Here is a 24,244-nt window from a genome sequence, read left to right on the forward strand (position 1 = left end):
GGAGACTGTGCCTGATTTCCTAGCTACCAAGTCAGTGATATGTTATACATCCTACTGCAACTCACTTTATTTCATGTAAAAACTATCATAAAAATTTCATGTGAATGATGTTTTGGTAGTTAATGTGAGTTGTCAATTTTTACATCGATGTTTCCATGACAACGGATGATAATAGTTCATGTCTATAAGTGAAATAGCTATAAATAGTAATGTCTAGCCATATAAGACAAAGCTAGAAAACAAATAGTAAATAACCAGTATTTGAGCCAAGAGTAGCTAGCATGTGACTGCTCTATTAGAGTGTCTCAACTCAGCACTGGTATACCACCTACTATAACTTTCATCTAGAAAAAGCATGCGGCTACTATGCAAAGGTAGCTATGTACTAACCCAAGGATGGCTACTGTGGGCTTGTGTAGCAGCAGTAAGGCTGTAATGTTTTCATGGATTCCAAAAGTGATTAACCTCGCTTAGTCATCGTTTCAATACTTTTATCAGCTTGGCTCCTCTCAAAAACATTATTCAATAACCACTGGCTTAAAACAGGGAACATTTTAATGATTCCGTGCCTTACAATATCTGCACTTGCATTAGCATAATCAATTAAAGCCATCTAAGGGTGGCTCTTATCACAATGGTTGTGATGCGGCTACTATCTGGGGGCAGATATTACATGAGCTACAGCTATTAACAAGTAAAGAAGGTAGTTATGTGACATAAATTTACCTCCACATTGACGTGAAAGTTAATATCTATCGTATTAAAGGCATAAGTCACACACACATAGTTAATGTTTAGAAACTTTGAATTTCAAATCAATAGTGGTTAGTAACTATGTATGTATATACATTTAAGTAAAGCTATCATTCTTTATAAAGGCCAGGCGAATTTGATGCCTTGGTTCTTATCAACAGCCTACATCACCTCATTGTTGCTGTAATTGATCATGTGTGCAACTATTTCAATGTTGTGAATGACTGACTGTCCATAATTTACATCAAAGAAAACATTTTTTCCTGCTCAAGGAAAGTAAAGTGTAAATACAAGCTTTTGATAATCCTTGTACTGATAAACAGCCTGCTGCTGGTGTGATTTTGAGTCCTTCCTTTCAATAATGAATAATGACTGCCCACTTGCATCAAAATTGAGAAAGTGGCTGATGAGAAATCAGGAAACTACTTTGCCTGGCCTAATAGTGACCATGCCATGACGTACCTCTGTGATCTAACTTATTAATAAAACGATGTGATTATAGTGATCATGTCAAGTAGGTCTCAAACGTAGCCGAGGCATACTTCATTGCATCATTGGTGAGACCATTTTGGTAGTAAAGGCAGCCCCATTAATGATGCATAATTGTACACACGTGCATACCTCGTCATCTTCATCCAGGCGAACCACTTTTAGTGCAACAATGTCTCCAGACTTCTTGTCTTTAGCTTTAAACACGGTCCCATAAGTGCCTACACAAAGTAAAACAATACGCATACGTAACATATGAAGTACTGTGTGCACGAAGGCAACACTTTTAGATCAAAATTTTGGGGTTGTAATATCCATAAAAATTGCTTCCTTTTACAGAACTAAAACCTTCTGGGTTTATACTGCCCATATGATACAAGTGTGCTCATACTAAAACCAACACTATCTATCAAGCAAAGAAAAAAACTATAAGATTTAATTAAATTCTTAGTTTCAGCGGTCCATTTCTGACATTCCATCTCGTATGGGTATATATATATTTGATTCCCCTGAAACAGTGTGGGTGGATGTTCTATTAGAGTATTTCATGAAATGTTACTAGTTATTGCACAACTCCACACAGTACAAACTTTTCAGTTATCCAAATACCAGTAAGGTAACCAGGGGTTCAGAGTACTAAGGGTCCGCTGTAAGTGAAGCTTTCAGGCCTGGCAAAAGCTACAGTACTAAATAGTCTTTGAGCTGTAAATATACTCTAATAGAACATACACCTTATTTACTGTGCAGTTGAAATTTACATTTTAAACAATCTTAAATAGAATTGTAACATTTTAAAAACACAATTTAACAGTGCTTGAAGTAAACAAGTTGTGAACACATGATCAGATGATCTTTACGGTTCTTGGAAATACAAGATGCTCTAATGGTTTAGACCTAACTTAAACTATGCCATCGTTGACACTTACCATCAGAAAACAAATGGCTAGGACAAAGAACTTACGAGAGTAAAAAATGCCTAATCAGTAGGCTTAATCTGGGCATCCCCTGTCACGCCTGTCAAAGACCTGTAGAGCCAACCAACTTGATTTGTAATGTTCCACATAAATGCTTACACCCAGTTTACACTATCACGACATGCATTTTTGAAGTCAACTCTTACACCACTGCTCAACATACTGTTTTAAAGTTACCTCAGGATTGAGTACGTTGAGTAGTAACGAATACAAACAAGCATACGTGTAAATAAGCATTAATTTTGTAATTATGACCGGCACTCAACAAAATGATGCTGATAAGTGACTAACAGTAGAGAAGTAACTAACCAGCCAAAAGAAGCTATAGCTCTAGTTTTTCTTAGTAGTGAATTGTGAATGGACCATCACAGCAAAATAGTTGAAATATACTGAAGTATGTATACAGCTATTATAATCTTTAGTGAACAGGAAATGGTTGATAGAATTGCTCTGCTAAATTGATATGCATTAGGGCTGGGAGATAATTTAGATAAAAACATAATCTAGATACCTAAATCACCTATCGTAAATTAGATAATGAATTTCATTATCGAGATAATAGTAAGTCTCCGTAATCTAGTGTACACAGTCAGATGAAAAACCTTTGGAAAGGTATCGAATTAAATGAGGAACAGGTAAAATTTCTGACTTGACAAGTACTTTATGTCAACAAACATGTAAAACTGTGCTTTCAATATTACATTATTATCAAGATAATATCGATATCAAGATAAAATAGTTGTTACTTATCGAGATATAGGTTTTACTATTATCGCACAGCCCTAATATGCATAACCCCTGAAATACATGCACGTTGATTCTCTAGTATAAGTCAGTCCAACTGTTGCTGTCGACTCGACAAATCCTTGTACTATACTCATGTTAGAAGGTACGAAGTGTGAATGGACTGTGCCTTTGACCATATCTGTAGGATGACAATCGTATACACATTAGATTGTGTTACTCAAGCATTGGCTGTGGGCTTTTAAAATCATAACAGTGACAGCATCCAATATTTTCAACCTGACATTTACAGTAAAAGTATGCAATAACATAAAATATTAATTGTACATTACACAGTGTACAAACAACCACCAGGTACTAGCTATTTTGTCTATATACCATTATTGTAGATTGTATTGTCATGAACAGGCCAAACCACTAAAATTGGGACACCTACAGCTACTGAGTATGCAGGTAAATCTTCTTCTTGGGATAAAACTTGAAAACGAAGACCATGGTCCCACTTGGACCTTAGCTGGTGAGGTACAAGACACCACTAAAACTAGCCATGCAGTCATGAAATCTGAGCTTCAAATTCTTTTAATATCTACACATGTAGTGTTAAGCACACCATTAGCTAACACCTCACTAAAACTGTTGATAGGATAATTGATTACTAATCCAGCAAGTTAATACTTGGACCATAATATGCCTATGCTCAAATTAAAGTTCAAAAGCTTCTCTATGGCTGCTGTTTATCATTTGTCACCTTCACTAACTACACCAAAGTTTTGTGTAGTCCACAACCTTTATAAAGAGAGCAATCAAAAAGACTGTCACCTTTAACTGGTATGTTACCAATAACAATCCCGCGGTCCAAAATTGAACCCAGTTTGACACAACTTCTCAAAACTTAGGCTCTCTAGAAAGAATTGCAGACCTCTTGTATTTAGAGATTTTGAAATAGACTTTATAGACATGAGTACAGATACAGTAACCTGATATTTTAGTATAGGTACAGTTATGCAGTGTTTGTGCTTTTCGCAGCAAAATTTGAGTATTTACAATATCATGGACCGAGCGACAACTCGAAGAACGATACCTTAGGTTGTTAAAAGTTCCTGAGGAACTGACTTCTCCCGTTTTAAGTGTTGATAACAGCCCTAAACACACACCACACTATACACAATCCATACAATACAACAGATAGATACTCTTATCTTGACAGGCATACAATACAGTACACGTTCACACCTTCTCCGATCTTCGACACCACTTCGTACCGCTCCATTGCTCCAGTGATAAACCCAACGCCACAATCGATCGTTTTATTGTACGATCACACGTGCGCACCGATGGAAAAGCAGCCATCGTATAAAAATCTAACCCGGAAGGGCTACGGGAGGTTGTCTGATATACAACATCAGGTGTGAGATTTACTTGTCAGGTCGTGTTTGATAATTTTGCTTTCTACAGCCTCTTCAACAGCTTGTTCAACAACACATTGAATCCTTCAACTTTGCTGTGGATGAAGGGCTCAAGTATGCGATTGAGGTAAACAATACTAGGTTAATGTACTAAGTGATGGGGTTAATAAAACCATTCTAGCTGAAGGAGTACTGTTACGCCTGTTCTTCATTAAATTTAGCTTCGTGTATTAATGTGAGTACTGGCCACAACAAGAGACAAAGAGAATTAGTATACGGCATCGACTAATGAGATTTTACTTTCCTTATATGGAAACTAATAAAACTCACAAAAAAAATATGCACATTTTGCTAGCGTTTACTACAAATTCACCTGAAATCAAGCGAACCAAAGCTATGAAATTGTCCCAGCACCTTTGTGCATACTAGGCTCCTCTAAAAATAATTATGTTGCTGATGGCACCCGGCAGGCAGCATAAGTTTCATGCTCCTTTGGCGGCTCATAAGCTCCTGGTAATATCAAACTGCAAGGGGGTGTCATGTAGGTACGCACCGCGGTCAAAGTCTTAACCGGCCGAAATTTCGCTTTGACGTGTGACTAAGCCTTTTTCGACCTTTGACTGGTTACTTAGCGATGATGTTTCAGCACTTTTTGATTTGGGTTGGAAGCTTTTACCCTTGACCATTGAATTGGCACAATTTTGGTGGCCTTTGACTTAGACTTTGACCACGGTCGCAGATCTACCTACGGTGAGTGCCTGTGTGTCACCCCCTTGAACTGTTCTTCATTAAATTTAGCTTTGTGTATTAATGTGAGTACTGGCCACAACAAGAGACAAAGAGAAAGGCTTACTTATCAAGGAGGAGTTTGAACAAAATCTGAGACCACAGTGCATTAATGCTTTATGAAGGTTTTTGTAACATTTACAACCCTTCCCCATAAAAATACACAATGGCAGATCCAGGATGGGGCATTTGGGACAAAATCCCCTCACCTTGTGGAGTAACCATACTTAGCTACTTCTTTTGATTAAAATACTAAACTGTCAGGCCAATAAAACTCACAAAAATATGTGCATTTTGCTAGCATTTACTACAAATTCACCTGAAACCAAAGCCATGTGCATACTAAGCACTTCTAAAAACAATTATCGTGTTACTGCTGTTTAAGACATTCAAAGCCTTTTAAACAGCTTTTAAGACTTCACAGCCATCTGCAAAGGCCAAAATAGTAAAAATCAACAGTGAGATACTACTAAGAGGTATATTATTTGCTGCTTCAAGAATGTAGCAACTAACAAGGGAATCTGGCTCTCCCCAACCACTTGGACTGCTTGTGCCCCTCCCCTCCCCTTGCCAGGTCCTGGATCCGCCCCTGATACAGTAATGAAACTGACAGAAACGGCTGCAGCTAGCTCAAAATTGGTCCAAGGGTAGGGACCTTAATACACAAACAGAATGCCAACTTATGTGCTAGCACTGTTGACATGGTTACCTGTTGGTAGCCACCAAGACCATGGCTCAGGGCACGAAGTGCCTGCATGCTATTTATAATTACATGAGGAAGGTGAAGTGAAATATCAACATGTAATTGGCACAATTACAACATGTCACATCCTTGTAATTGTGCCAATTACATGTTGATATGAAACTGAGCCTTCCGAAGTGTAACTCTTTATATATACCATACTCTTTAATAGTAGCTGCACATGAGTTGTGCTACAATTAATTTTTGAAATAAGGATCTAAACATCGTTTCCAAGCATCTAGTGGTGAATAGTTGCTGCATTGATTATTTGCCTAAGGTAATGAATGCTGTAGTGTTTAACCAAGTAAATACAGTATGTATAGTAGCAATCATGGAACTTCAGCGAAAAAGCTGTATTGGTTAGAAGCCATGATAAGTAACAACATTGTAATTTTTTCACCGATTGATTGACTAACTGCCTGACTGATGCCCTTTAGAAAAGTGTAACTGCATAATGGTTAGCACTGATATCTTTATCCTGATCTCCAACCATAGCAGCTCCCTCACCATACTGTTTACTACCCTTACCACCCACACAACAATACCATTGGGTTGTGCCGCCGCCACCAAACGTGGGCTACTATAATAATCAATTGTCAAAACACAACACAAGATATCAAATACACAAACATACAATCAATCAATAGCTGCTTACATGTATACAAAACAGAAAAACAGAGTGGGGGCTTAGCACAAATAATAATAATGCCAAATAAAAAATTGGAACTGCCCAGCAACAAGTAGCCCACTGGAAAAAACCTGGTAGGCTTTCTTTTTTTTTACCTACCGGGAAAAAACAAAAACAAACTCCATTCATGTATGCATATAAAATCTAATGTCCACAACTACCTGCTGCTCCACTGCCAGCAACTACCTACAATGGTCAAGAAAAACCAATTTAAACAACCTCACAGGGTGGGATGGGTGGGTAACCCACTTGCACAAACACATGGCGTAGAGCGACTTATTACACATTACCAACCCATTTAAACCGACTGTCACGTGAGGGAGGCTCACATGACCCCCAATAGTATTCATGTGGGAACTTATTTTCTGTTTAATTCATTACAATCAACCAACAGAAAATACACCCTTTTTTTCACTTGCAGGGCAAGGTGTTGATTTGCGGATAGTACATCAGTGGTTTTGTGTGTTGTAAGAATTGAAGCGTAAATAGTCGTATTTGTACTACAGGATAATGCGTATTTGTACTACGCATTATCCTGTATCTTCCTTGGTTTCAAATGTACACTGTACTGACAAGTGACAGCTAAAATTTTCAAACTATTGTGGGGATATATATTCATGTATTTATATACCACTTTAGCGTGAGCATTCAAAGGTGCCGCTTGGGGTTTAACTTGCACATTGCCCGAGCAATACCATGGGAATGTGTTTGCATGCTCATGGCTTTGATGCCCAATCAGTTCTAAGATACAACATGCCTTGACTCTTTATATTAAGTGACATGGAACATTTAATTATAGGATTGGGTTTACAGGTTGGGCTCAGTGTAGTTGCTAAGTTTTGATAGTTGACAGTTACTAAATGATAAATTATCAGTAAAATAATCGTTTGAGCAATGTGTGGGTGTGTATTTCTACCAACCACATGTCAGCAACCATTGAACAGACCACGGAACAACACAAATAGACAACTAGAGGTAAGTTATAGACTTTGTGCGTGCCAAGGCATGGTCTGGAAAGAAAAAAAAAAACAGAAAAAATTGCTACAGCTTCAAGTATCATGATAGTTTACGAGAAAAGTGAGGGCAAGAGTATCAAGTGTTCTATTACAGAACCTTCCCTAGGCGGAATAACTCGCCATGCAGCAAATATGTTATATACTTTTACCCAGTAACTTACTTTATACCGGTGCTACTCTATCTTTTACCATGATTCCTTTGTATTAGCATTAAAAAAATTTTGTAGGCATAGAATGCGTACGTTTTTGCCCTCAAAAAATGGCAGATACGTTATTTTGATGATGTAATGGAGTGCCACGCCTTAGCGCGCACATGGTCTATAGTCCTAACTACTTAACAACTTACTGTCCCAAAAGCGAAGTTAGTAGGCTTAATGTAGTACAAAATGCTTAAACTAAGGAACCCACAATCACCTATTTTCAGGTGCGGTGTGTAAAGTATAATGTCTTATGAATAATATTCCAACGGCTATTAGCCCATGCTATTAAAACCACTATTGACCATCAGATACTGATATATAACAGGAACAGAGTGAGTGCTCTAGTTCTTTACCTATCAGGCGAGTGATATATATCACTTATACTACGACTGCATCAGATTTTGCTGATATATACACTCTTAGCCCTCTGGCTTACGGCCTTTGTGCTTTGGGTGTATATCTCAGCAAAATCCCTCGCAGTTGTGGTTATAACTATTAAATAATTCTTATTTATTAGAATATTTCTTATTTATTAGAATATTTCTTATTTATTAGAATATTTCCCGTGAAGAGATGGTTGACCCTACAGGAAGGAAGATAGTCATTTATATTGAGGTATGTATGTGATAGCTTGTACAATGTACATGTTGAAGTATCTATGGCAAACAAAAGACAATGTAGCTACTATTCAATTAAGTCAAATTGTTATCATTTTATTTCCCATATGGCTCTGTAAAAGTTGTATTTGCCTAGTACATGTATCTCTATTTCCATGCACATATCCAAACAACAATTGTTGAAAAGTTCACATGTGTGCATAGTGTGTGTATGCTGCTCCTTCTATGTCATGCAGACACTATCAGTTACTGTTCATTTGTATTGTATACATTAGGATGCTGAGATTGGGTATCCAACAATATCTGAGTCCAATGTGTACTCTAAGTCTGTGAAAACATTTCCTACAGAGGTATGGGCCTGTAATTTGTACATGTACATATTTGTGATATACAGTCTGTATATACATGTATGCATGCAGCTGTAAATGAATGTGCACGTATATTGTGTTTTTGTGTACGTGTGTGTGTGTGTGTGTGCATGCAATACATATGTGCAGTGTAGTGTAATGTGTGTGTACATACATGTATGTGTGTCTGTGTGTATTGCAAGCATGCTGTATTGGACGTATGTGCATTCATTCATATCTTCAAGGAATTTTATCGTTGCAGTGCAGAGAACGTGCTTCATCATACAAAGCCAAACTTGCTGCTACATTCAGTTGGTTGGTTGATGGCAGACATGCTGGAACAGTTACTAGTAACATTGGGCAGGTACCCATCATGGTGAAGGTATGTATGAAATGATAGAATACAGAGCTTCGCTGAAATGTGTGCATGGCTTCATGCGAATGCTTTTTACTTGTTTAAATACTGATGTGTTTTTATATTGTTACTATGTTGTGGACATGTACATACATTTTCACCTTATAGAGTAGCAGATGTCGTTTGCTGCACATGGGCCCTAAAGAACTTGTAAAGCATCACGAAGAAGCTGAGGTATACATCCTCTGTGTGTGTACGTACCTGCATGTGTGCACACATGTGCCTAATTTGTGCCAATGGGCGCACATGTACTATTGTTATAGTATGTACAAGTTGAGCTGTATCCTGAAAAAAACAGCTAAAAATCAAAGGTGGATTTTTTTCTCAAGAGAATCGACATTTTATCCAACCAGATGATTAGTGGTGACAGTAAAGTAGTCAACAACAGGCATGTGTGGTTCGGCTCCACTACAAGTTCAGGAAAAGGGTTGTAATAGATGCTATGTATTTTGGCTTCCCTATAGGAAATGTATGGTGAATAGTTTGAGTCACCGTAAATATTGTGTCGGGTATTGAACGAAAAAATTTTGAAATATTTTTAGTGGGTCAAGCAGTGCTACAAGTGAGCCAAATTTCAAGATAACGTGTAATTGCATCCATGTGTTATTAAATGTTTTTGAGGATCCAGCTCAAAACGTACATACTTTAGTGTTAGTTTGTACAGACTGTATTTACGTAGTTTGGTTTGATTTCCACCTCACTAGGAAGCAGGTGGTTATTTTATAGTTAATGGAATTGAACGTATCATGAGAATGTTGGTGATGCCAAGAAGAAACTATGTGAGTAGTCACTTGTATATACAACACACACACGCATACTACACACATGTACACACACACACACACGCACACGCACGCACGCACGCACACTACACACACACGCACACGCACACTACACACATGTACACACACACATGTACACACACACATGTACACACACACACACACACACACACACACACACACACACACACACACACACACACACACACACACACACACACACACACACACACACACACACGCATACTACACACATGTACACACATACAATGCATACATACACAAACAGGCACACACATACACTTCCAACTTCTATATAATGTTCTGCTGTATGTGCATTGTGCTTGGTACATATTAAACATCCTCTTTCTTTGTTTAGCCTATAGCAATCATCAGGCCATCATGGAAGTCAAGAGGATCATTGTTTACTGAGTATGGTGTCAGTGTGCGAAGTGTTCGTAAAGATCAGACTTCATCAGTTAGTGGAATATTTCACTCTCACATGACATATCCTAATACACTACACACACACGAACACACATGCAAGTGCGCGCACACACACAACACACACACGCACACACGCACATGTGCACACATACAGCTACATAATATTCTTTGTTACAGAATCTCATTTTACATTATCTCACTGATGGAAGTGTTATCCTGTGCCTCACAAGAAATAAAGAACAGTTCTTCCTTCCACTAATGACCATCTTAAAGGTGTGCATGCTACATAGTCCGACTTGTCCACCATTGTCCATTCTCATGTCACTCTTCTTTACCACATACTCTTCTATATTAGGCACTTGTTGATAAAACGGACTCCTTCATTTACAATGAAATTATTAGAGGAAGTGAAGACGATACATTTATTAAAGGGTATATAACTTTGTGTACTTCATTGTACATCTCATATAATAGTGCATCTTTATTTGGAAAGAAAAAAAATAGATTTTTTTTGTTATGATTGTAGAGGGTTTATTTTTTCAGAAATTATGGGCCAAAACTTATAGGGCTATCTTTACCAGTTTTCCTTAAATGAACCTTGACACAAATATGTCCCGAAAATCCATTAAGAAGAGACCTGTGTGCTAGCTGCTTGCCTGTGTACGTTACACTACATGTAATCTATGTTGTCTTTGCAGTTGTGTAGCATCAATGTTGAGGGATTCACTAAATGAAGAGTTGACCAGCCAAAAAGCTGTGCTGCAGTATGTTGGTATGTAGCTCTCTTTATAGATGTACATTGTGGTGTTCATCAATTTTGCTATCTTGTATGTATTAAATGTGTATGCATTTTTCTCGTATTCTCTCATGAGTCTTGTCTTGATTTGAGGTGGTAAGGATATCGATATCATGAACCAGTGCTTTAAGTGTACAGTATGTAGACTGCCCTCTGACATTTCCAACAAAACACTCATGATTTGTTTGGTATGATTTGTTTGGTGCTAGTAGCTGTCACAATGTGTCTCTCTTAGTGAGATTAAATATGATTCCATTGCTGACAAGGACTATGAGTACAAATATAATTTAGTTTGGCTTTTGATGGCGACATGTTCAAATCTGCCATAATTTCCTTCCAATGTTTTATTGGAAATTGCAGTGCGCTGTCTTATTGGAAATTGCAGTGTGCTGTCTTAGCTAATATTTTATCAACAGTAGTGGGTTTTTACCTGTGTGTTCTATTAGAGTGTTTTATTGTAATGTAACATTACACAATATTTCATGTCAGTACATAAGTGCTAATAGCTGCATGGGAAAGTAATGTGAAAAATCACCAATGGTTAACATTGTACTGAATAAACAAGCAGCTGAGGACTAATTAATGCTACACAATAACTCATGTTCTTGTATCCCAACTAGGTATGTATAAAACCTACCGCTCATCTCGAGCAGAATTATCACGCACTCTACTTTAAGTTCATATGGTGTGATTGATGTTTTGTAATGTTTTACTACTGTATCAACTGTCGTCTTTTTTCATATATCCCTACCCACACTCAGTTTTAGTCTGCTTGTATTAATGCAGTTTTGGTGTACTATAGAATTTGATTCCAATAGTTTAATGGTCATAGTAAACAAGTGGCTGGTCGTTTTGTACATAAATGAGAATTTTCAAGTCAGATACACAAGTGTCCTTATGTAGTAACCCAACAGCGTTGGGCCACTACTTTTAAAAAGTAATGTATTACTTATTACTGCCACTGCGATGAAATGTGTTACAGTTATATATTACTTCAGTTTAAAAGTAACTAGTAATATGTTATATTACATATTACACAATGTATAAAGGTACTTCGTTAGGTAATTATAGTAACCCATTAATACTTTGTTAGGATTAAGTAATAACATTACAGTAACGCGCTACAGTAACGAGTAGTAATGCGCTACTTTAGTAATGCATTACTTAAGTGAAGTAACTATCCGTAAGATATTACTAGCATAAGAAATGTAGCGTGTTATTTTACTTTGTTATTGCATTAAGTAATATTACCTCCCACAACACTTATATCCTTACACCCCAACACATGCAGCTACCCTATGATTAACTGGGTTGTGCCACCACTGGGGGTTGGCTGTCATTATTAACAACTGATTAGATGTAGCAAAGAAAGCTGTATGAACAAAGATACAGACCTAGGCTCTTGGAGACTTCCAGCCTGCTTTCCACACTGTCTTTTATGTAGCCATCCTTGGCATTTTCTGACTTCCACCTCCCATGTCTTTTGAAAAGGCGGTCCGGCACCTTCGCATTTGCTGCTGCAGTTGCCCCACCTTCTCTTAAACTATGCAGACCGAATTCACGAGCTGGAAAACCCAGAGCAGCTATCTTCCTATTGAAAAGGTCCCTCAAGCAGGTCGCGCTGATTCTTCCGGATTCCCTCAATTTCTCACCATTCTTCATCTTCTGTATTGGCCTGAAGAAGTATCTTTGGTCATCCTGCGAAATGTGGTTTATGGCCATGTAGCGCTCCAACATAGCTACTGGGCATGTACGCAACTTAGTCCTGGCCACCAGCAGCTCGTCTCCTTGTCTTAGCTGGTCAGTCTTGTTACCGGTGATGCGTATCTTCATCATCTCCCCTGATACTATACAATCACACAGTCTAAGCTCCAACACCTCTGCAGCACGCATGAATCCTGAGAAGCCTAGCAGGCAGGCTGTAGCTAGTCGTAAATCTGACAGTGAGCCTGACCTCTCTGCATCCTCCACAATAGCTTCTAACATTTCGACTGTTGCTGGTTCCTTCTTCACTACCGGTTTGGCCAGCGAACGCCTTAACCCTTCCAGTGTAGCTTTAACAAAGGAATCTGAAAGCAATGGAGGCAGGCCCGCGCTTGAGTGCACACAAGACACAGCATTGCAGGCTTCCTCAGCTGCTGACTTGGACCCCTTCGTCTCACCAATGTATTGCAAGTATAGGGCAAACTTGTGGGGCCTTGCAGGAATTGGTGAAAGGTTGTGGCCAACTGCCCACAACTTCCATCTTCGGAATGCTCCGAGGTATTTCTTCACCGTATTGCTGGCACGGCTGTGAAGGATTGTTTGTGGCAGTCTACTAGCCAGGTCTTTCAATTCTGGGTCTTCCAACTGATCAATCAGTTTCCAAGCTCCTTGTGCAAGAACACCTACAAAATTAAATATGCTGAATGCACATAATAACAGAGCTACCACCAATGCAATTCAGACAACTTGAGCTGTGACAAATCAATTGACTTGGCTAACATTGAATTACAACCAACACAACTTGACTAACATTAAACCGCAACCCACCCAACTTGACTAACACTGATCTGTGACCAACACATCTTGAATACATTGGGCTGTGACCAACACCACTTGACTACATTTAGCTGTGACCAACATAACTTGACTACATTGAGTTGTGACCAACACCTTTACTACATTGAGCTGTGACCAACATGGCTCGACTACCTTGGGCTGTGATCAACACAACTTGACTAACATTACTGTGACCAACCCACTTGACTACATCGAGCTGTGACCAACACAACTTGACTGCATTGAGCTGTGACCAACACAACTTGACTACATTGAGCTGTGACCAACACAACTTGACTAACATTACTGTGACCAACCCACTTGACTACATCGAGCTGTGACCAACACAACTTGACTACACTGAGCTGTGACCAACACAACTTGACTACATTGAGTTGTGACCAACACAGTTTGACTAACCTAATTTGTAGCCAACAAAACTCAACTACATTGAGCTGTGACCACACAACTTGACTACATTGGGCTGTGACCAACACAACATGACTACATTGAGCTGTGACCAACACAACTTGACTACATCGAGCTGTGACCAACACAACTTGACTACATCGAGCTGTGACTGGCTACATTGGGCTGTGACTAACACGATGTGGCTAACACAACTTGACTGACTGAACGTTTAGGAGTTGGTAATGCCCAATTGACATCTACCAGATAATGAGGATATACTTCCACACACACAGTGCATATCTACCAAGTATCACTTATACAACCTTTTTTTTTTTTTTTTTTTTTAATTACCTATCGTTTGTGTTAACACCATAATTTTATTCTAAAAATTAAACTCTAGTCTCATGGCAATAACTGGGGTGTTGGGGACAGACTTAAACAAGCTAGCGCCCAGGACACCTGGCAAAATCAATTCTTTGTCTTGGGGCAATTCAATCCATGCTGCGACAAATTCTGCTGGCTCAATTCCATTTGGAAACAACAATGGCCAGAAAGGGGATGACAACCACTTTGGAATGATTAACGTGCCTTGGGACCTTGTATTCTGAGCATGTCTAATAACCCTAGGTATTAAATGAACAGGTGGGACCCACCAATTGTTATCCTCCGCCCAGCTACAGGTAAAGGCATCGACTGCTTCTGCACCCGGTGTCCAGAATCTGGAGTTAAACCTACCAAGTTGAGCATTCCTTGGGCTTGCAAATCTATCAACAGTGTGGGGGCCCCATATGCCATCTAACCATTGAAATACCATTGGGTTTAGCATCCAATCATCATAATCCACGACCCTACTATAATAATCTGCTAACTCATTCTCCTCTCTAGGTATCCACTCAGGCTCAACTCGGATGTGGCTATTGGCGCAAGTAGCAAAAATGCTCAAGGCCTCAGTTTGCAGGAGGGGTTTGGGACTACCATGCTGTACGATCCTCACCACATTTTGATTGTCAGTAAACCACCGTATTCTTTCATTCTTAAGCTTGTCTTTAAAGGACTCTAGCACCATCCTCACTGCATGCAACTCACGCCATGTAGAACTTTGTGCTGCCTCTTCATTTGACCACTGGCCATTGGCAACCAGGTTCCCATGCTCAACAGTGTATCCCCCATATCCTGTAGCACTAGCATCTGAATAAACCACTCGGACTGCCGATGGCTTAGGCCAAATATCCTGCCCATTGAAATCTTTTAACCTGTCAAGCCAGAATCTTACTTCTTCTAAGGCCTCTGCTGATAGTTCCAACTTTTGGAACCAGAACAGTCTGGTATTCAGAGTGGCATACATGCTCCGCGTCATCAGGCAGGAGACGGGACCCAGGCCGAGGGACATTGAGTTTATCTTACCAATCACACTAGCCAAATACTTTGCTTGCACATACCTAACACTCTGCATCTCTAGCAGCCTAGTTTTAAGAGCCCTTATCTTGTCCTCAGGAATGGCAAACTCGCCTTTAGAGAGATCTATCAGGAACCCAAGCCATTCTATACTATTAGATGGCGTCCACTCGCTCTTCTCCACATTGACCACAAGTCCGGCCTTTTCAAGGTCTCCTTTGACAAGTATACTCTCATGCAGGGCCCTCTCAAAGCCTTGGACTGCCACAATCCCATCGTCAAGGTATATTATGGCTTTCAATCCACGTCCCCTCCAGTATCTAATTAATGGCCTCAAGAGCTTTGTAAACAAGTAACAAGCTGTGGACAGTCCAAAGGGTAGCACAGCAAAAACAAAATAGTTTAGAACACCCTTAATCTCCCACTGGAAACCCAAAAACTTATGGTAGTCTGGGTGCACATCAACATGATGATAACCCGACTTGAGGTCGAACTTGAACATATACTCACCTTTCTCAAACATTAGGGCAGCAGTGCGTAGGTCCTCATATTTAAAACTAATAACATGCAAAAACTTATTCAGGTACTTTAGATTAAGGACTAAACGTAATTTACCTGCTGAATTTGCTACAACAGAAAGGGGGTTACACAGGTGTGGACTTTCTCAGACTCTAATAATGCAGCGATTACTAAGAAGGCTCTCCACTGCCTCATTAACAAACTCTCTGTGTAGTTTAGCTGGCTGGTGGTTATGCTGTGACCAGGAAGGGGGGATAAATTTTAAAGGTAGGCGGTACCCATTCTCGATACAATCCAGTATGGGGGTTGGGGCATGCAACACATCTTTCCAAAAAACAGATCTTTGCTTTAGCCGGCCCTGCACATGTGTGATTTGGGGCTCTGCACTGTCTGACTCCCAAAACCTGGTTGCCAAGTCTCCACCCTTATAGTGGTTCTCCACCACCATATTATAATTATCTCTTAGCTCAGTCCCATTATTGGATACAGGCTTGTCACCCTTCACCCTACTGGCATGCTTTCCATCACTCTTTATGTCAGTGGTGACCTTATTGACACTTTTGTTCAGTACTGGAGAACAGGCTTCCTCTCTACTAACACTTGCTGTGATGTTCTTGGGATGACATACAGCGCTATCAACACATTCACAAAATAAACCTGATCCCATGCACATATCATCTACATCCAACTCATCACACATACAGACATCATCAACACATGCTGGTACCTTCGACTCAGTACTGGTGCTTACCACAGGCTGTAACAAAGGATATGTTCTTGGTGGTGCTGAACAAGTTGCTTGAATGTGGCCATACGCACCACAGCGAAAACATGACCCCAACGCACGAGGCTTAAACTGCCGCTGAGGCACTGGTGGTGGCAGAGCAAACCATTCTCTTCTACCATACTCCAGGTATGGGTCAAATCTATATTCCCGGTGGTGCTCCTGTCTTGGCCTCCTGTACTTTCCACCACCACCACCACCCCCACGCTTAGCACCCCTCTTCACTTGAGATCGTTCCTGCTCCTTCTGAGCCTCCTTCTCCGACCTGGCGATCTCCTTCTCGTCCTCCAGCCCATCCGCCAAAGGGTCTGCCATGTAGTGCTTAACTGTCGCCCAGCTAAGATCCGAGTGGTCGGCTATTTTAATATGTTTTTGCCTTGTGGCAAGCGCCCTGGTACCTTCATCAAGGCTCAGCTCAGCTTTCTTGACGGCCTCCTTCGCTTCGGGGTCCGCAGGCTTGATCTTGGCGAGCTCGGACTTGGCGGTGTCGATGGCGTCCTCAATGCTGCAATTGAAGTTGAACTGATGCTCATTCCCCTTCCTTCTAAACTCATAGGTGGACGAGCCAATTCTCTTGGAGAACTGTTGAACAGTTTTCTCCTGTGCAGCACTCATCTCCCGCTTAAACTCGTTCAGGGACGACGTGATCTTTCCCTCCAGCTCTTTCTTGGACTCGCGGAACTCCGCCATCATTTCGTCTAACTTTGCCTCCATGTCTCCACGAAAAATTTCGCAAACGAAAAAACAGCCAACCTACTTATGTTGTACACGTGGCATAGATTGAATATAATGCACACTACACACATATAAATACCCTTGCGTCACGTGATGACATGACGCAATACCACACCCCATTCATGTGGGAGCTTATTTTCCTGCTCTTTCACTTTGTTCAGACGCTAGAAAATACACGTAACTGCATTACTTTTGTAATGCTTTACGCCCAACACTGAATCCAATTATGGCAGGTTTCACTGCACTGTGTTGTTTTGTAGGTAGACTGTTTCGTGTTAAGTTAGAATTACCTGATTGGAAAACAGATGAGGATGTTGCCAAGCATTTACTGAAGTGAGTTACTGTCAATTTCTTAGACCATTTGTAACAATTTTTTTTTTTCAAGGGATCTAGTATGTGTTCATCTAACCAAACAAATTGACAAATTCCATTTTTTAGTGTAAGCAGTCAAGTATTTTTGATGTTTGATGCTAAGTGTTTGTGTGTTAGTTGTGTGTTTGTATTTGAGTATTTATTAACTAGATTTCTGGAAGATTCCTTAGGTGTGCAAGCTCAGCCACTTGTGACACCGCTTGTTATGTCTTATTTTGGAAATTCTTTCACTAATACATTTTGTGCAAATTTTAATTGTGACAGTTTTTTTCTCACAGAGGAAGTTTTGTACCTATAAGGTAGTTCTTGAATAACAAAATTCACAAAACGTCTTATGTCAAGAACTTTAAAATATGACGATTACTGTTTCATTGAAAGTATCTGTAATTTGTATTTTTCTGTAGTTTCCAGTATTCCTTTTGTATTTATCATACTACATAGACTTTGGACTACATTAAAATCTTAGTCAATTAAGTTAAGCAATGCTGTAATGCAGAGGAAAATATTTAAAATGCTTTAATGTAAACAGTCAGGAAACACTCTAATAGAACAGTCACTCATATGTGAACTGCCTAAGATAGAACCAGATTGGGTTGAGTACAATCACTGGACTGGACTGGTGGACTGGACTACTGGACTCAGGTGTTTTCCCTTTTTAAGCCAAATATTTGGGCAACTGGTTGTAAGTATGCTAGTCTTATGTAGTTTCCTCCACACATAAAGAAACCCACACACAAACAAAAGAAAGGTGTGATCATGCCAGACTTGTCAACATTGCCCAGCTTCAGCTACATACAGAGGTTCTAATAGTTATTGTACATCAACAAATCTAAAACAGAAGTCACATGTGGTAATTATTCGCGTCCACACGGAATGTGCATTAAGGCGATTCGAATGAAAAGTGGATTACACGAATTCACCTCCACAGGTGGTTTGAATACGAATTGGCTGTAAATTGGGATTTGCTACGTCATAATATGCTAGTTAGCATGTGAGGGCTTGACACGTTTGCACATGACCTTTGTAAACAACACAGGGTAGAAATACAGAAGCGCTCAGTGTGATAAAAGCGCAGGGATGTGTCGAAGCAGTGTTTCATCATCGTAGCTAGCCCTTAGAGTTCGAAAGAACAATGGCCCCATACCTATCATGCACCATCAGCAGTCTTTCGTACTCTACTCGTAGAAATCCTTCTGGTACATTATAAGCTAAAGTATAAGCGTTACTACGAGTTATTCCTTTCATTCTATCGTTAAACTCACTGTTCTCTTGGTTGGCGCAAATCAGTGTTTTCTCAACTGTTTAATTATCCGTTTACCACACTAGTAAATTCAATAATGCGCATTACACAATAATCCATGTGGACACGTTCAATTTGGATTCAATATGCATTTCCTGAATTCGTTTTGCATCCGGTTCCTAATTCGAATTCGTTTGGACATGCCTTTAAGTTCAAAATGAATCAATTTGATTAGTTGAAATCTTGTGTACATGATTTCGCTTGTTATTGCTGTCATGCAAAAACTATAGAACCTTTGTATCAGCTATAGAATAGCAAGACAGTTAACTGTCACCACTTAATTTAGTTGACTCCATAACTATAACTTGTAGGATACATGGTTACTACAACGCTACATACACATGTACTGTATGGTTTGTACTTCACGATAAAACAAATGATAGTCGTACAATAGAGATTATGCCAAGAGAGAGAATTGCACACAATCTTAAGAGAACAGATAGTGCCAAGTAGACAGGTTCACCTACATATTTTACATTTGATGTAGCAATAGTTTTCCAAACATGTGCCAAAATGAAAAACAAAAACAAAAAACAAGTCCAGTAGCCCAGTCCAGTCCACTTGTCCAGTCCAGTGATTGTATACAACCCTAAGATCGCCAGATCGTGACCAATAAATGGCTTCCTTTACAAATCTCAATCGTATGCCCCTAAAACTAGAAAGTTAATGAAATTATGAAGACCATAATTGTTTGTAGCCATGCTGTTACAAATTAGTTTTTCTTTACATGTTGTTGTAGTCTGGCAACTCGGAAGTTGTTTGCTCTTGTAAATGGCAAGTGCAGTCCTGAGACAACAGATTCTCCGATGAATCAAGAAATACTGTTGGCCGGGCACCTTTATCTTATGGCTCTCAAGGTAGACCTACATATAAAGATTCTTGTATAATGTTAGTGTGTGCTCTGTTAGAGTAGTTTGTTTGAGAGAGCTGGTGTTCTGTTCTGTTGAAAATTTTAAGTTCTATACTTGCTGTGAATTACAACACAAATATGTTTAGTCCAAATGTTTGATCCCAAGAAACCATAGTTACAGCTGTTAATTCTGTTAGTAAATACCAGCTCTTTAGGAAGAAGATTGTTTTTGTTTGTTTGTTTGTTCTGTGTCTATGTGAAATATCACTAACTCCTTTTGTGAAAGGAAAAACTAGAAAACTTCTTGCGGTACATGAAAAATGAACTAGAGCGACAAGCCCGACTTCACCCTGGAAAGTTTGATGAAAATAATGGTAAGAGGTGACAGTATACTAGTTAATAGGCACATACTTGTAATTGTTAACATTGTAGCAACCATTATTAAGAAAGTTATTGGTACTGGACCTGATGTTGGCAATCACATGCACAACCTTATCGCTACTGGCAACCTGACATCAAAATCTGGTCTTGGTCTGCAACAAGTATGTGTGTATTGTTGTGATATGGATTTGATCTATCAAACTATTCTAATAGAACAGTCACTAGAAGGGATACTACTAGTGTGTGTGTATGAATGTGTCAGGGTGACCATATCTGCTCTGAGCTTTGTTGTCTTAATAAAGTACACACTATACAGTTTTTTTTTTTTTAAATATGCAAGCTATTTTCAACACCAGCACTGGAGCAGCTATACACATAATATGTGCCTCTGTTAAAGGTGAACTTTTATTAGATAGGACACTGTATTCCATCTTATATTACAAACTTTATTGTTTATTGGTACGCACTATGCATTCCAACATACACTTTGTACTTTATAATATAGAAAGCTGGATTTACAGTTGTGGCAGAGAAACTAAACTATTATCGGTATTTGTCCCATTTTCGTTGCGTCCACCGAGGAGCCTTCTTTGCCACTATGAGAACCACAGCAGTTCGGAGACTACTACCAGAGGCTTGGGGTAAGGGCACAAACATATATTATTTAACTGCATTTTATTTGTTACTTTTGTAATTGAAGGGTTCTTGTGTCCTGTGCACACACCAGATGGAGCTCCATGTGGACTGCTGAATCACCTTGCTACAAATGCCAAGGTACATATGTGTAACTGTTGTTGCCATGTGTACAACGTGTCATCTCTTAAGGACTCTCTTAATTATAAGCTTCATAATAGAATGCTTTTGGTCTCAGCATGTAAAATATTTGAGGAAATACACCACCAAAACAGCTGTGTTTATTTTAAAGTTTCTGTTCCATATTTGTTTATACAGTTTTCATGGTATGTATGTGCACATGCATTGTGACAAAAACGTACCAGAAAATTTTTAGTGAGGTAATTGAGGTACACATAATGGGTCAAAGATAAGAATTTCTGACTGCTCTATAAGAGTAGTTTAATTTAGTACCAAAATATCTCTTCAGTTAGCCTCGGTGGGGTTTTTCCAAAGTAGCTACCTCAGTAGCTGTACTGTAGCTGTGTTACTTTGTGGTAGGCAAGTGACATGCATGTAATATGGACACTTTGAAGCCAACTTACAAGGTTTATTATAATTATGTTTTCTGATCTTACCACTTTACCAAATAACCAGGTGACAGGGAATGGAGTGTGAATTTGACATAAGAAAAAGGGTGTTTGCAAAGCAAATACAATCATTTACCATACCTCCAAAGTGCTATTTTATCTACCATGTTTGGCTGTGTAATCACACGTTGAAGTATGTGTATCATAGGGTTATGGTACATCACTACCCTCTTCTGAATTAAGCCCAGGTATGGTGCGTTCTATACCTTACAGTAAAGTGGCCATTTTGTAATTGAGTATAATTGGACATATAGCTCTATAAAGATATGTGTGATAGTTTCATTACCCAACCACCGACAATTTTAGCGGTTGTTGTTGTTCAGGTCATCTGTACTTCATCTTCAACGTTTGAGATAACGAAAGTTTTGTACTCACTTGGAGTGTGTCCATTAAACATGTGTGGTCCACTGGAGACCCTAGATGTCCTATTAGATGGGTTACTGGTTGGACGGGTTCAGCAGGATTCTCTCAACCACATTGGTGATCAACTGAGGGTACTCAAGATGAAGGGAACTGTAACTGCCACCTTGGAAATAGCTGTTGTACCACCACTGAAATGTGGCCAGTTTCCAGGCTTGTTTCTCTTCTCTACTCCAGCCAGAATGATGAGAACTGTACTAAACTTGGTAACACAGTCAGAAGAATTGATTGGAACATTTGAACAGGTTTGTGTATATGTACAGTAGTATGTGTTTGAAATATACTCTAACAAAACATACACCAGCTACTTTGTGGATAGTAGTTTACACTAGAAATACTGTACTTTAAACACCAAACGTTTAATTTGTCATTGCTTTTTTTTTTAATACAGTGTACGTGTGCACTATTTACTCTGTGAATATTTTATATACAGGTTTATTTGAATATTGCAGTAACTCCAGAAGAAGCACACCCAAAGGTACATACAGTACTAACGGATTGTATGGTGTTAGAAGTACACTACATTATTTGTAGCTTACTACACATCTTGAGCTGAGCAAAGATAACATTCTCAGTGTGGTTGCTAGCCTTACACCATTCTCTGACTTTAACCAGAGTCCTCGTAATATGTATCAATGTCAGGTACATTTTACAATTGTGGTATCTATTTGTAATGATTCATCATAAAATGATACAAGTCACTTGTCTGGTGAGTACAATTCAATCTACCTTTGGCCTTTTGGTACAGAGGAGTTTTTGGAAAAATCATCAAAAAATACATGCCAATGCTTAAATTTGGTGGTACCATTCCCATTTGATTTGATTTATAATACAGTGGAACCTCTATATTACGGACACTTTGAGACAAACTGAATTTTACTGTTTTAAAGGAGGTTGTCCTTTTTCACTGATAAATGTCTATGGGGACCTCAAAATCTGTCCATTGTAAGGAGGTTAACTGTACAGTGTCTTAGTATCCAGATAGTTTTACTAAACCCAGTGGAAAGTTTTGAAACTCATAATTAAAATCTATTTTGTGTTTTACTTCCAATGATAAAGTTTCATCTGAGTTTGGTATGTACATAGAGCAACAATGACACTTGGTAACTCTCTGTGTAGTTCAAACCAATTTATCACCGTTATGTATGTAGCCAGCTTCCCTGATGTCACAGTGATGAGACGGTGTTATTTTATAAACTACATCACTGTGATACAGAAATTTATGAATAATTTGTAATACAGTTGCTGCAACTATTCTGTGTTCCACCTACGCATGTACACATTGTAATAAAAAAAATCTACCAAGTCATTTAAAAATAAAAGTACTGAGCAGACAGCAGGTCTGAAAGACCATATCTAATATGTAAGGACAGTAGTACACAGGGTTGGATCCAGACTTATGGAGAGGGGGTCAAAATGAACCGAGGCACTACATTGTCTGGTTTGTATAGTGAGGCCAAAAAAAAAAGGTCAGGCAGCTGACAATAGCTGACAGTATCTCGATTTTGGTATACTAAAAATTTTTGGAGGGAGATCAAGAGCCCCCTTTGACCCCCCTCCCCTGTATCCACCCCTGGTGGTACATATAATTCAAAGTGCTTGGGTGAAATTTACTGTTATATTTTTGTGAGGCAGAGAAGATCGCAGACAGTTTGTGATAGACTCATTCAAAATGGGTGGCAAATGAAACATTTTTGAGAAAATATAGTCCATGAAGTCCTGCAAATCGCAGACTTTATAAAGTTTGTTTAGTACAAACATCTCTGAATTCCTTTACTTGCAGTGGTTCAAATGATACACCTACAGTGCTTGTGTACATGTTTTTAGAAGACATGGAATGTATTCTACACTCGTTTCTATCAGTCCAGTATATCTACATACAATTTTAAAAATGCATAATTTTGTTTCTGTCACAGATGAGCAAGCAAACAATAGGAGTTCCTGTACATTCACTACAATATCGGATGGACAACAAGTTGTATAAGCTTCAGGTCTGTGTACTGCATCATTGTTTTAGAACCAGTTTTTTTTTTTGTTTTTTTTTTGAAATTATACAAATTTGCTGATTTAGT

The 24,244-nt window shown here is 39.0% G+C and overlaps 2 protein-coding genes across 2 annotated transcripts in view; one reads left to right on the forward strand and one right to left on the reverse strand.

Annotated features, from left to right (window-relative positions):
• LOC136241896 (cyclin-dependent kinase 5-like) overlaps positions 1-4,265 on the reverse strand; it is a 16,789-nt gene extending 12,524 nt beyond the window's left edge. Inside the window, exons 1-2 of the mRNA XM_066033282.1 lie at positions 4,194-4,265; positions 1,375-1,463 (exon numbers count right to left, since the gene is read on the reverse strand). Coding sequence (XP_065889354.1) covers positions 1,375-1,463; positions 4,194-4,230 — 126 coding nt within the window. The 5' untranslated portion in view covers positions 4,231-4,265. The remainder of the gene's footprint in view (positions 1-1,374; positions 1,464-4,193) is intronic.
• The window catches only part of LOC136241893 (DNA-directed RNA polymerase I subunit RPA2-like), a 24,925-nt gene continuing 4,932 nt past the window's right edge, over positions 4,252-24,244 (forward strand). The window contains exons 1-22 of the mRNA XM_066033275.1: positions 4,252-4,366; positions 4,416-4,493; positions 8,354-8,413; positions 8,691-8,765; positions 9,025-9,144; positions 9,286-9,351; positions 9,882-9,956; positions 10,339-10,437; positions 10,584-10,679; positions 10,762-10,838; positions 11,105-11,178; positions 17,848-17,920; positions 17,973-18,026; positions 19,999-20,116; positions 20,396-20,483; positions 20,542-20,651; positions 20,996-21,131; positions 21,191-21,264; positions 22,076-22,417; positions 22,606-22,650; positions 22,707-22,814; positions 24,089-24,163. Of these exons, the coding sequence (XP_065889347.1) occupies positions 4,295-4,366; positions 4,416-4,493; positions 8,354-8,413; positions 8,691-8,765; positions 9,025-9,144; positions 9,286-9,351; positions 9,882-9,956; positions 10,339-10,437; positions 10,584-10,679; positions 10,762-10,838; positions 11,105-11,178; positions 17,848-17,920; positions 17,973-18,026; positions 19,999-20,116; positions 20,396-20,483; positions 20,542-20,651; positions 20,996-21,131; positions 21,191-21,264; positions 22,076-22,417; positions 22,606-22,650; positions 22,707-22,814; positions 24,089-24,163 (2,115 nt within the window). The 5' untranslated portion in view covers positions 4,252-4,294. The remainder of the gene's footprint in view (positions 4,367-4,415; positions 4,494-8,353; positions 8,414-8,690; positions 8,766-9,024; positions 9,145-9,285; positions 9,352-9,881; positions 9,957-10,338; positions 10,438-10,583; positions 10,680-10,761; positions 10,839-11,104; positions 11,179-17,847; positions 17,921-17,972; positions 18,027-19,998; positions 20,117-20,395; positions 20,484-20,541; positions 20,652-20,995; positions 21,132-21,190; positions 21,265-22,075; positions 22,418-22,605; positions 22,651-22,706; positions 22,815-24,088; positions 24,164-24,244) is intronic.

This window comes from Dysidea avara, chromosome 12 (genome assembly GCF_963678975.1).
Source record: "Dysidea avara chromosome 12, odDysAvar1.4, whole genome shotgun sequence".
Lineage (NCBI taxonomy): Eukaryota > Metazoa > Porifera > Demospongiae > Dictyoceratida > Dysideidae > Dysidea > Dysidea avara.